The sequence below is a fragment of the Phocoena phocoena genome, chromosome 10, assembly GCF_963924675.1.
Source record: "Phocoena phocoena chromosome 10, mPhoPho1.1, whole genome shotgun sequence".
Taxonomy (NCBI): Eukaryota; Metazoa; Chordata; class Mammalia; order Artiodactyla; family Phocoenidae; genus Phocoena; species Phocoena phocoena.
This window is the reverse complement of record NC_089228.1, coordinates 7,160,565-7,174,600: the sequence shown is the minus strand read 5'-3', so window position 1 is coordinate 7,174,600 and position 14,036 is coordinate 7,160,565. Positions and strand designations below refer to the sequence as shown.

Here is a 14,036-nt window from a genome sequence, read left to right as displayed (position 1 = left end):
TGACTTTACACTTCAGGAGCCTAAAACTACCAAGACAGTCCTAGGGGGAAAACTTCCGAGGGGCCAAATGTTCTTAGCCTCCTCCTCCGCCGCTCGGAGCGTTGATGGTACAGTCCAGACATCCGGGCGGAGACTGCGGCTGCGCTTCTCGCGAAAGAGAAGGCGGCGCGGGACTGGCCACTTCCGCACTTCCGCTTTCCGGCCCAGCCAGCGCCCGCGATGGTGAGAGACGGGCCCCGGGCCCGGGACCCCCGCTGTTCTGTCTCAGGGATCTGGGTCTGGGGGAGATGCGGCTTTGCAGCGGAGAGGCCCTGGGCCGAGGGATGCAGGGGGTGTGGGGGCACCCTGAGGCTGGGAGAAAGAGGGCGGGGCGGGGCCGAGGTGAGGAAGGGGCGAGCGGGGGACGCCCTTGTAAGAAGCAGGCCCTGCGGCTGCATAGTTTGGTCTTTGAAGCAGGTGGGGGATACTGAGGCATGGAGGAAGCCGGAAGTGGGCTCTCCTAGGATCGTGGTAGCGCCTCGAAGGCACGTAGTAAGCCTCAGCCCGTAGTAGGGCCACCTCCCCACCCAGAGTAGACCTTCACTAAATACACTCCCCTGTTCTCTCTTACCCGCTTGACCCCACAGTTCTCTCAGGGAAAGTTCCACACTTGCTTATCCCACTCTTCATGTTGCCCCAGCCTTGCTTCTTTCTCACTGAAGGATCTCTTTTATGCTTCCTCTACGTAGACCCCTTCCTGGTCAGAACTCAACCGTATCAGCCTTACTGTAGAATATAAGCTCTCATACTGCTGACCCCTCCCTTCCAGGAAATCCTCTTGATAGCTGTGGGTGTTCCTGGCAATTGAGACTTGGCTCACTACCTTCCCCTCTTTGCACTGTCTCTGGTGATACCTATTTAATGTACAGGTTTTCGTGACCATGTGATTTATGGTGACTCCTAAATCTACCTTCCTAGGTTCACCTGGGAAGGTTCTCTTTCAAGGTTCACCTGGATATCTTGAAGACACCTTGAAATTAGACCTCTGGATCAAAACTCATCTTCTCTCCCTAAACTTGCTCACCCTCTTGTGTTACTTATTCCGCCTTTGTGTCCTCTTATGTCAGCTAGAAAGCTGGGATATTCTTTTTTTGTTTTAATTTAGGCCATGCCTCTTGATTTTTTAAACATCAAACTTGTTGAGATATTACACGAGAATGTGTCTGTTCTATTTTTGAAAGGGCAGGCACCACAGGGCTGGCCACCTAAAATGCACCTTTTTCAGATTTGCTGTCTGAATTTTGACAGAGATAATCTTGTTTGTCCTGCATTGCTCCAGGCCAAGCCCTCATTACCCTCCTTAAATAATCTTCTCTGCCTGCTCTCTCACTTCCCTCTCCTCCAGTCCATTCTCCACAGAGTTGCCATGCAACTGTAGTCATGTAACTTCCTCCTCAGAAGGCCCCAGCAGTTCCTTGCCACCTTAAAAGAAGAGCTACACTCAGTAGCCTGGCATTTGAGATTCCCCATGAATCTCTAGGCTACTACTGCAGCCTCATCCATAGAATCTAAACTGCTTCCTGGCAACACTGTACTTACTACTGCTTCTGGAACTCTTACTGCCCTTTTTTGTTATTCTGATCTTGCTTAAGTTATTTTTTCATTCATTCACTTATTCTACAGAAACTGAGTAAGACAGTGTATATGTAAGGTGCTGACTGACTTAGGTGCAGGGTATGTAAATTTGAATAAAATAGACATGGTCTGTTGACCATGGGGCTTACAGTTTAGTGAAGGAGAAAATTACTTTATTAACGATATATAAAGGGTGTGTCACTGTAAATTATAGTAAGTGCAATGAAGAGTGAAGTCAGGAAAGGCCTCTCTGAGGAAGGAGGAGGCCTTCCCTGAATAAGCCAAGATCTAAAGGATGACTTAGGCAAAGAAGGGGGAGAAAAGCCTGCAGATAGATGGTTTGGCATGTGTGAAGGCCTGAGGTGAGAAAAAACTTGGCTAATACGAGGAACTGAAGACAGGCCAGTGTAGCTAGACACCGTTGCCTCTATTGGGAATGTCATTCTACTTTTTATCATTGTAAAGTCCTCCTAATCTTATTTCCATCTTCAAATCAAAACCAATTTCTTTTGCAAATAAAAATTGTAAATTTCTTTTACATTTTACCCATTATATCATAGTTACTTTCTCTGTTTTCCTGACCTAGTCGAGCTGTTTTAAGGGTAGAGAAGGTCTTAATCATCTTTGAATTCCCAGCCTGGCACACTGTAGATTTATACATTTGTTGGCTCAAAAGGTAGATTGAAGACAGTCATTCATCTGTATGCTTCTAGACCAGAGTTTCTCAACTTCAGCAGTATTTGGGGCTGAATAATTCTTTGTTGTGCATTGTAGTGTCTACTCAATACCAGTAACCCCTACCCCACCCCACATTGCGAAAATGAAAAATGTCTTGACATTGCCAGATGTCCCCTGGCAGGCAAAATGGTCCCCTGTTGAGAACCACTGTTCTAAACCTAGAATGAAAGGCACCTTGAAGGCCTACTCTATTGTGTTTACTGTAGTATCTGAGAGTCAGGGACCCTGAGTACTGCCTGGCTCCTGTGTAGCTGGACTAGGGGACCAGTGGGTTTGGTGAGACAGATTCTGATCCTCTGTTGGCCTTTTTCCTACAGACTGCCACTCTCCGTCCCTACCTGAGTGCCGTGCGGGCCACACTGCAGGCTGCCCTCTGCCTGGAGAATTTCTCCTCCCAGGTGGTAGAACGACACAACAAGCCCGAAGTGGAAGTCAGGTAGGGAAGGAAAAGGGGTGGGGTTGATGGGTGCAGCACCCAGAGATGACTGTGTGCCATGAATAACTTCCATCCTGGAGTTGTCAGTACAACTACAGTTCACATTTTTTGTCTTGCTGCCAGATGAACAATGGTTCCCAATTTGAAGTTCAGAGAATAGGGTCAGTGGGTTGGCAGGACAAAACTCAGGGGAGAAGCTGCTCTGGAGTCAAGATTGCTTGACACAAGGTGTGACTTCTCAGCGTAGGGCCATTTGGGAATTATCTCCCATGGAGTTAGTGAGCCCTCTGGCAGTTTAAGGAGTAGACTAAGAATTTAGTTACCTGAGATGCCATCTCTATTCTTTTCTAATTTAAAGATCAAGGATTCCGCCCCCCCACCACCCCCCCCACCCCCCACCCCCCCCGCCCAAAGGGAAAAAAAAAAATGGACTCTTCTGTCGTCTACTCCAAATATTCCGTACTTGGGATTATTTTCTCTTATGTAATTTATGTTTTGTAAATAAATTATTCTTTTTCCCCTTTAAAATTTAATCTGGGACATACACAACTGAGATAAGCAGTGTTACCACACTAAGTTGATATGATTTGAATTTAAGAAAACTGACAAGATGTTAGGATGTGCCCTGTTACGCTACTTAACATATATGGTTTCCAATAGGCATTTTTAAAGGATAATAGCTCCCAGATAGCACCACCATAGTTAACTGCCAGCTATCATCACAGGGATCCAGGGACATCAGAATGGGAACTGAGCTGAGAGGGATCTTAGGGTTGAACAAGTGAATCCTTCTGGATTGATCATTAAAGGAGGCCAGACTGTTCGATTTTAGCTTGTCCTTATCTCTAAGGCAGGTTCTCTCCTCATTCCCTAAACAGTGTATGGGTTTGCCTACAGTTATGAAAATAAGAGCTGTCATTTTTAAAGCTCCTACAGTGTGCCAGGCACACTGTTAGACACTTGACCCTTTTTGATCTCTCTCAGTCCTCAGCAGTGAAATAGGAATCAGAGTCATTTTACAAATGAGGAAGTTGAGATTCCAACAGGGTAACTTGCCCAAGGAAAGTAACAGAGGAGGCTGGATTTCAAAACGTTTTCGCCCTGACTCCAGAGCCTGTGCTCTTTCTGCTGGAGAACACGCTTGCTGCCCCCATCTTGGAGCACCCCTGCTTGTGAGTCTCCTATTCCTTGGACTCTGTGGTCCCAGATAGTGATTCTAGGATCTGCTGTGGGGTCTCCTTGAGCATTCTGTTCTTTTATAGTACAGAGGCCTCTGTGATTTTGTGTTTTCAGGAGTAGCAAAGAGCTCCTGCTACAGCCTGTGACCATCAGCAGGAATGAGAAGGAAAAAGTTCTGATTGAAGGCTCCATCAACTCTGTCCGGGTCAGCATTGCTGTGAAACAGGTGAGCTCACCACAGATCCCCTGCCTCACCGGGAGGCCAGGGGCCCCCATGTGAGAGATCAGCATGCCAGATTCAGGGTGCAAAGAAACCCAGGTTCTATTACTAGGAAATGATTTGCCAAACTCATCAGCTCGGTAGATAAAGAGAGATCAGCCCCATCTTCTAGGCCTTGCTCTGCATTAGAAGGCAGGAAATGTAGCAGCCAAGGCTACAGGCCAGTTTGGTGTCAGGTCACAAAACTTTTCCTAAGGAATGAAGGATAAGTCCAGTTCAGAAAAATAAGCAGTAACAGTATCAATTTGATAGCCATAAACTCCGAAAGGGAGATTTAGGGTAAAAATATGAAGTGTAATTTCTTTTTCTTTTTCTTTTTTTTAAAATAAATTTAGTTTATTTATTTATTTTTCACTCTGCTGGGTCTTCGTTGCCATGCACAGGCCTTCTCTAGTTGCGGCGAGCAGGGGCTACTCTTCCTTGCAGTGTGCGGGCTTCTCATTGTGGTGGTTCCTCTTGTTGCGGAGCACAGGCTCTAGGCACACAGGCTTCAGTAGTTGTGGCGTGTGGGCCCAGTAGTTGTGGCGCACGGACGTAGTAGCTCCGCGGCGTGATCTTCCCAGACTAGGGCTCGAACCCATGTCCCCTGCGTTTGCAGGCGGATTCTTAACCACTGCGCCACCAGAGGAGTCTCAGGAAGTGTAATTTCTTATCTTTCCTCTGTGTTTCACAAATGTCTGACACTCCCACTACCACCATAATTTCTGCCATATTTATCGACTACTTGGACACTTCTTTACTTAATAGATTTCGTTCAATTAACTTATTAACTTATTATTTATTTATTTCTTCTTGGCTATGTTGGGTCTTTGCTGCTGCACGTGGGCCTTGTTTAGTTGCCACAAGTGGGGGCTACTCTTCATTGCAGTATGTGGGCTCTAGGCGCGTGGGCTTCAGTAGTTGTGGCGTGTGGGCTTCAGTAGTTGCGGCACGTGGGCTTAGTAGTTGTGGCTCATGGGCTCTAGAGTGCAGGCTCAGTAGTTGTGGCGCACGGGCTTAGTTCCTCCGTGGCATGTGGGATCTTCGCGGACCAGGGCTCGAACCCGTGTCCCCTGCATTGACAGGCGGATTATTAACCACTGCGCCACCACGGAAGCCCAACTTATTTTCTCCTACTTAAATTTGTTTGAAAAAGAAACTGTGCCACAAATGGAAAAACAATACCACTTGCCAAATTGAGGGCAAGTCTAAGAAACAAGCACGTTGAAAACAACAAGGTTATTAAGTTCAGACTAGACACTTTTGCCTATAGAAAGCTCTAAGCCAAGGGCCTGCTGTCCTTGTTGAAAGGGGAGATTAGCAAGTGTTGGGGGCTGTTAAGGGTGTGTCTGCCCTGTGCAGCAAAATTCTTCCTTCAGAAATGTTGAGAGTTCATCAGGGAGAAACTTCGGGGTTTGTTTGATGTTCATTGTTACTAAAGTGGAGACCACCTAAGGCTCTCTCTGATACTCTTCACAGTATGTATCACAGACTAGAAAGTGTAGCACTAGTGAAGTAAGAAAGGAAAGGGTAGTTTTGAATATAGATGTGGACTCTGGAAAGAACAGATAAAAGGTTTGGGTTTGCCAGGACTTACCTGACGGTCCAGTGGTTAATACTATGCACTTCTGCTGCAGGGGGCACAGGTTCTATCCCTGGTCGGGGAACTCTGCATGCCATGCGACGTGGCCAAAAAATTAAAATTAAAAAAAGATGTGGGCTTGCCAGAATTACTTTTCTGGAATGGGTGAAGGCAAGATCATGATAACGTCCCATTAAGTTGGAGGGCCCTAATGTAGTAGACCCTCTTTTCAGTTGGCAACCAGTTACCCCACGATTCAGAGTTCACGTGGTGGTGTTCCGATACCCAACCCCACTACCTCCAGCGAACCTGGGAGAAATTGCAGTCAGAAGACCAGGCTCCAGATTTCTGTTGGCCTAGAGTGTCAGCTTTAGGGAAACACATTTCTCCTTTGCTCTCACCAGGCTGATGAGATCGAGAAGATTTTATGTCACAAGTTCATGCGCTTCATGATGATGAGAGCAGAGAACTTCTTTATCCTCCGAAGGAAACCAGTGGAGGTGAGACTGTGTGATCCATATGTTTGTAATACCCAGAATTCCACTGCCGCATCAACTGTTACTGGCCTGGGATTGTTTCTAGAACTGGGATTGCTGCTCCCCCAGCTGTAGGGCACCCACAGCCTTAGTTGAGAGTTGGCCTTCATTTCGGCTGTTGTGGGAATAAGGGGAATCAGCTTCGGAGGCTGGGTCTACCTCAACCATGGAAAAGGCAAAAAAATGAGATGCATTGTGCAGCTTCCCAGAGCCTATAGTCTAGCGGCAGAAAGGGCATGATGAATCAGAAATCTAAACTCTGCCACCAACTGAATCATAGTCTCAAGGCCACAGTTGACATTGGGTCACTGTTGTCTGACTTTGTACCTGAGTCCTCTCTACAGACTCCCTGCCAGATCGACTCTCTGCCAGTGACTAAGCAACTACCACAGAGAGCAGCAAACACCATCGTCAGACGCATTAGACATGTTGGCCAAGCTCGTCCTCATCCTGAGCTAAAATTTCTCCTGGTCCTAGATCTAACCTCCAGGGCCACCCAGAATAAATAAAATTGCCCTTCTACACACAGCCCATCTGATAGTTAAAGACCTCAGTCCCATCCTTCTCCTACAGCATCTTCGCTTCTCTCTGGACTAGATGTTCCTTTTGTTTGATGAGATTCTTCTTGGACAAGATTTCCAGTCCCTTCACTCTCCCTTGACTCATTCTGAATGCAACTGTCTGTGCCACAGATAGTCTGCCAGAGATGTCTGATAGACACAAAATTCTCAACTGGGTTTAGTTGATCCAGCTGTTGGTTCATTGGATCCAACATACACACCCCACCAAAGCAGGTGGGCTGCTGCCTGAAGGGCATGTAGCTTGGGATAGGGTCACAAGCAGCTGGAAGCATGTGGCTAAGTGGACGTAGAGGGCATGGCCAGCTCAGCGCCCCCAGGATGCTGATTCTCTCCTGTTTCTTCTCTCCCTTCTCCCCACTGTCTTCCTTCCCTAGGGGTATGACATCAGTTTTCTGATCACCAACTTCCACACAGAGCAGATGTATAAACACAAGTTGGTGGACTTTGTGATCCACTTCATGGAAGAAATCGACAAGGAGATCAGTGAGATGAAGCTGTCGGTCAATGCCCGTGCGCGCATTGTGGCCGAGGAGTTCCTCAAGAATGTAAGTGTAGGGGCCTTCCTGGTTTGTTTCCAGAAGTAGAAAGACCTATGGGTCGTGCTGAGAATTTAGCATCTGGTGGGAAAGTGGTGCCAACTGAGGGTGAATATTTCCTGAGGCCTCTAGGAACTCTGGTGGGCTGCAGGTCAGCCCGATTCCTTGGGGCGGGAGGGCCCGTGCTTCATGTTGGAGAGCTGCAGGGCATTTTTCATCTCCGGGGGCCTGGGGGATGCCTCTCTTAGTCGCTCATTTCTACATCTCAAAGTGTACACAGTCCTTCCCTGTATCTAGTTCAATCCCCGAGTGAGGCAAGTTAAATCCACATGTGAATTTTCTAGGAGTATAGGGCAGTTAATCAGAGTATAATCCCACTTTTCAAACAGACTGGAATAGTTTCCTTTAGCATCTGCTTCTCAGGCTTAAAGTCATGATTTCTTCAGCCTGTTTTCCATCATTTTCACGGCTTAAGTCTTACAGATCCCTCTTTAGTTGTTTGTGCCTTCGTGACGGAAAGGACTACAGCCCTTTGAGGAGGACGAATTGTTTACACTGATGAAGTTGTTCTTTTTTAGTCATTCACGACGTGCCTTCTTTTTTTTTTTTCTTTTTCCAAACAGTCCTTGGTTTGTTGTTATGTTCCCCTCAGAGTCGACTATGATCCCTAGATGGTAGAATTAGTGTTTACTCCTACCAGTGCATACAGATCCAGCCCAGGAGGAGCTCAGATTCCTGAAAATGGATATTACACCCGCTTCCCCTGGGCTTTAATTATACTGAGGACAGCCAGTGTACAAAGTAGCAACCAGGGGAACACGCTTGTTCAGGTCACACAGGCCGTGGAGTCAGGCCACCTATGTGTGAGTCCGGCTCCACTGCTTCCTTGGGCATGTTACAGAACCTCTCGACTAAGCCTCAGTTTCCTCGGCTGTGAAGTGAGACTGTTAATTAATATGTACCTTTCAGTGTGGTTGAGCATTAATGAAGAAATGTGTATGAAGCATATCACCTGTGCATAGTAAGCTTTCCCTGTATTGTAGCACAAGGTTATATGGCCAGGGCACTGCGAGGCCTCTAAACTCAACTGAAGAAAAATAGTCCTTGTCCCAATTTAGTATTTGGGTCATTCATTCAACAGTCATTTAGTTGTTACAGTAATTACATTTCTGTGGTAATACAGCTAAAAATGTACATTCAAGTATCTCATTTAATACCTAAAACAATCTTTGAATCAGGTGGCATCCCCGTTTCATAGATGAGTTATCTGGGCTCTGGAAGTTAAGTCATATGTCAGCCAGTAAGTGAAGGAACCAGGAATTGGAGTTTTCAGACTCAAGATCTAAGATAGTATAATGGCATCAGGTGCATGTAAGGGTCGGGCTGGTAATGTACATGAGTGAGGCGGGCCATGTGGGGATCTGGTGAGCACATGCCTCACCTGAAGAGGATCACCACCGCACAGCTCTGGCCCTCCGTGGCTTCATCAGAAGAATCTCAAAATCTGGATCTTTGTGCAGTGTACTATATTTTCAAGGTTGGCTAATTCATATTCATATCGACTAATTCATATTCTTTTAAACCGTGGGCCAAACAGTGCTCATCTTTGGGCTGAGTTCAGCTCGTGGGCCATTGGTCCACAACCTCTGGTCTATAAAATGTCCAGGGCTGTTCTAGGCACCATGGGAGTTATTTGAGGTTAGAAAGCATTTCAAGGGCCTGTCTTACTTGGAGGACCACCCAGAGCTTGACACAGAGTACCAGATCCTGGGTCCCTCTCTGAATCCCCAAGCATTTGCATGTGAGCCCCCATTTCTAAAGAAGGCAACCTCAGTTCAGTAAGCAAGGCACAGTGACAGGGCTTTTTGGCAGCCCTTGTGGCATGACCAAGGGGAGCTGTGGAAAAACCCATGTCACCCTTAAATTTTCTGCCTTGTCCAGTGCTAGGTTTTAGGGCCAGTGCCCCAAAGGTCACTGCTGAATGCTGGCTAAATTAGAGTGTGCCCACAGGGTGTCCTGAGACCGAACCCTGCCCTGCAGAGAGCTGAGTACAGCTGCAGCTCTCAAATCAGCCCACCTCCCCAGAGCAGGCCTGCGAGGATACAGTAATAACCATCATTCACCGCCTCTTGGTTCTCTTGACAGTTTTAAAGCATCTGGCTGGATCTCGTGGCCTTCCCCCTCAGACTCCCCCGTGTCTCTGCGAAGGCGTCCTGGAGTTACTCCCCAGAGCAGCGGTGGCGACGGCGGCAGCAGCAGCGGAGGGGAGCTGGGTGTCGGGGTGGGCATTAGATGTGGGGAGGGGGTGTGCTTGCTAGCTGGGCAGCAAAGCAGCAGTGGACCTGCCCCAAGGCCACATGTGCCTGGTCAGGCTGGCTTCTGATGTTCAGTCCCCTGGGCCGGGACAGATTTTTTTTAACGTCTTGAAACTTAAAACTCTGTGCTTGTAGGAGACTGTAACCTTTTTGTCTTTTTTTTTTTTTTTTTTAAACAAACAACCTCCACCTCCAGTGGCTGTGACTGGTCCCAGTGATTGTACCTTATTGGTCGCTGTGGGTCTGGGCGGGCCTGGAGCCAGAAGGCGACTACTGTTCCTCCCTGGAGCCACCACAGGTGGGGAGGGAGGGAGGTTTCAGACTCCAGGTCCTCTCCCTCGTTCTCTTATTTCCTTGGGCCAGTAGAAGCGGTGGAGACCCTCTGCCAGCTTCCTGAGCTCTGCCTGAAGATGGCCACCCAGCACTGGTTGGGGACAAGGGCTGAACTGGTGGCCACCAGCCACGCCTAGGAGCTGGGGCCTGAAAGCTAGGCAACCTCTGGCCGCAGGGGCCTCTTCGTGCCCTCCCAGCTGAGAGGGGCCGCTGTTTCGCCTTGTCTTTCAGTGCAGTGCCTGTGCTAGAGGTGGAGAGGTGAGTCCTCCAGAGCTTCCCGGCTGGGGCCTCCTGCCTGCTCTGGCTCCTCTGCTCCCACGCTCGCTGTACCTTTTCTTATTCGGGTGGATCCTCCCTCCCCTAATTAAAGTCTCTTTTTGCCCCTCTGGGGGTGCATGAGGTCTGTGCTCTCTGTGTATACCTGAAAAGCTGGGAGGTGAGGCTTTTTCTTCCCTAAAACCATCTGGCTGGCACTTGGGCCTGGGGGTCCCCACCAGAGACAGTTTCGCGATTGGCCCCTGGCGTTAGTCTTGCCCAGGGCCCTAACCCAAGAGACCTGTATTGCAGTCCAGGCTCCACCCATTTCTGAAACTGCTCTCTCTGCCTATATAGAGCTTTGGTCCTTTTCATGTAATGAGCTCATTTGGGCTAGAAGGTAACCTCAGAGAAATAATGATCCCATTTCATGGCTAAGGAAACTGAGGTTCCATGAGATGCAGCAGTCTGCCCCGAAATTCCCAGCTAGTGAGCAAGAGTGTAGAGTTCACATCCAAGATTTCTGCCTTTACCTGTGCTGACAGTAATCGCTAGCCACGTGTGTCTAATTGTTACAGTTAAAAAAGTTAAAAATCTACTGTCTCAGTCCTACCAGTGCTCAATAGCTACAAGTTGCTGATGCCTGCCGTGTCACAGGGTATGTAAATAGAACATTTCCATCATTGCAGAAAGTTCTTGGATAGCACTAAGCCTTAGTGACACCTTGAAGTTAAAAAAAAATGTCTTGAGTCCTGATTCTTACTGATGAATTTGAGCAAGTTATTTATAGTCTGTGCCTCAGTTTCTTAAAGTGGAGATAATGTAAATCTGATACAGTACCTGCCGTACAGGTACTGAATAAATAGTAACTGATCTTTCCACCAGCCCAGCATCCAAGCTGTTTGGTAACTTCCATTGTGCTGGATGTGGGGGATGACATCATCCCTGTCTCAGGGAGACTTGGGGGCCAGTAAAATGCCTGGGTGTGTAAATAGGTGCGTTGAATGAAGCATTATCAGATTCACTACTGGAGGTCTGGGGGGGGGCCCACAGGGGGTGTTTTTATGGAAGAGGATGTCAGGAAAAGTTTCAGAAGGGTTGGCCTTTGAGCTGAGTTTTCAAGAGTTTCTTCCATGTGGCCAAAAGGGGGTCTCTTGAAACAGGACAAGGTACTGTTAAAGAAAGGATGGAGGGGCTGGGGGTGGGGGCAGCTTGGACAGCTGTCATCCCCTTTATGACATTACCTCTGTGACTCTCCCCCTCCTGCCTTGCAGAATTAGGTGTGCCCTTCTCTGGGGCATATGGCTGTATCCTAGCTTTGCAGTGAATGTTGCTCTCAATAAGGTGCTCACAGTGAAGGTGGATGTCCAATAGAGTATGGTAGCTGCTCACTCAGCCCTCACAGGACAGCATTGCCTGGGTGAGCCAACCAGAGCTCTCATTTGTCACAGATCCATCTCCCAGGGTTCAGAGCCCCTAAAACCAAATTTGCTGGCTGGTGAGTACAGACTGGATGGTTGCCAATTAGCCAGTCCTCTCCTGACGGCATGCCTTTTGGGAAGCCCAGTCACCAGCCACAGGGTTGGGAAGGGTGATTTCAGTGGTTAGGGTTGGCTGGACAGCTTTGTGGAGGACCCACCGTCACTGTATGAGCAGATCTACCAGTGAATAAAAAAGCTGGGTTCGTGGACTTTGCTTGAGTGGGCATTGCTAGAGTTTGCCTCGCAGACTGTCCATTTGGTACTTGCATTACTGATAGGCAACCCTCTGAGTGATGACATGGACTTGTGTTTAATAGCATTTCTTTGTGTGTGTGTGTGTGTGGTACGCGGGTCTCTCACTGTTGTGGCCTCTCTCGTTGCGGAGCACAGTCTCCGGACGCGCAGGCTCAGCGGCCATGGCTCAGGGGCCCAGCCGCTCCGCGGCATGTGGGATCTTCCCGGACCGGGGAACGAACCCGTGTCTCCTGCATCGGTAGGCAGACTCAACCACTGCGCCACCAGGGAAGCCCTAATAGCATTTCTGTTTCAGAGTGGGGCTCTGGAGTCAGATCTGGGTTCCAATGCTGCCTCTGCTGTGCGATTTAAGGCAAATTATTTGACGTCTTGGAGCCTCATTTATCTCACCTGTGACATTTGAGGTTAACACTTTCCTGCTACTTCCAAAAAGGTTGCTTACAGTCTTGTCTTGCGGGCTGTTGCATAACTTGTTTTTTTCCGCAGTCGACTCAAACAATGATACTTTATTTCCGAGGGGTTTTTTTTGGGGGGGGGCGGGGTGTGTTCTGCTCTTCATTATTTTCCCCATAATACTGCCCTGGCTTTCAAATCTACCCCCAAGGACCTTACCCTAGCTCCATCTGCCAGGTCCTGCAGGTCTCACCAGGACACTGGCTTCGTCTTAGCTCCCCAGGAAGGTTCTTACTCTCTCAGGGCTGTTGCTGAGAATTTCCTCTCCCTGGAATGCTATTCCTCCCCTGGCAAACTCCTCAACACCTTTGCATTCTGTAGGCTTCAGCTTAAATGTCATTTCTTAAGAGAGGACATCCTTGATTACCTTATATAAAGTGTGCCCCCTTCCTAGTTTCAGTTCATTGCTTGTTCATTGCCCTTATCATACCTACACCTGTTTTATTCCTGTGTTGCTTGCTTTTTGTTTGTTTCCCCTTCACTTGGCTGTAAGCTCCGTGAAATCAGGGACCATCTCTAGGTTGTTCTTCCGGTCCCCAGCACCTAGCTCACCACGTAGCATGTGGTCCCCTATGAATACTGCGGAATAACTGAAGCCCCAGAAAGCGCTGGATAAAGACTCAGGACTCTGTTAGAAACTGGCGGACCAATGAGTGCTCTGCGCTTCCAACTCCAGCGCCCTGTTCATTAAGGGTCTGGGGCAGGTGAGGCTCGGAGTTTGGCCTGCTGGAAGTAGTCCCACTGAACCAGCCACCCGAGGCCTGATTGTGCCGGGTGAATGGTTTCTAAGGCGACAAAAAACAGAGGGCGGGGCCTCAGAATGGAGGGCCCAGCTCGGGCACCGAAGGGCCCTCCTGCGAGACGCGGCTGCGCGCGGAGGGGAGGCGGGCTCTGGGGCCCTGGGAACGCGCGCGGCGAGGGGCGCACGCACGGTCCGGCGCGGCGCTGCTCCTGAGGGCGAGGGAGCTGGGGGCTGTAGCCCGCGGCTCCACCGTCTGGTACCGCCAGGACGCGGGTCCCGTGTGCAGCTGGCCGCGAAAGCCGCTGCCGCCCGAGCCCTGCACCAGTCCCCCCGCCCCATGGCCCTGGGCGCGCCACTGCGAGTTCCAGCTTCCAGAGGAGGCTCCGGCAGGCGGCCAACGCTGCGCCGGCAGCCCAGCCTCGGCGCTCCGCCTAGGCTGCGACCTCGAGTCCTCGGCCTACGGCAGCCACGCCCAGGGAGCCGCGGATCCCTGCCCGCCCTGGGCCCTCGCCTACCCCGGCCCAGGAGGACGACCCGCCGCAGGACGGTGAGGCCCTTTGCGGCCCGCCCCTCCTGGCCCGAGTCAGTTGGGGCCAGGACCAGAAGACTGGGGGTGGACGTGGGGATCCGGAGAAGAGCTGTAGAGGATGAGCATCCGGATGAAGAGTGGAGAGAGAGGAGGGGTGCCTACCCCAGCCCCACTGCGCATCTTTCTGCAGGTTCTCTTGTCCTTTGGCGAGG

The 14,036-nt window shown here is 49.5% G+C and overlaps 1 protein-coding gene across 1 annotated transcript; it reads left to right on the top strand.

Annotated features, from left to right (window-relative positions):
- The first annotated feature begins 166 nt into the window (after positions 1-166).
- ARPC4 (actin related protein 2/3 complex subunit 4) lies at positions 167-9,971 on the top strand. The gene is made up of 6 exons (XM_065885882.1): positions 167-222; positions 2,670-2,788; positions 4,082-4,193; positions 6,213-6,308; positions 7,300-7,470; positions 9,607-9,971. Exons 1-6 carry the CDS (start codon positions 220-222, stop codon positions 9,610-9,612), a joined length of 507 nt encoding a protein of 168 aa, XP_065741954.1. The 5' UTR covers positions 167-219; the 3' UTR covers positions 9,613-9,971.
- The last annotated feature ends 4,065 nt before the right edge of the window (positions 9,972-14,036 follow it).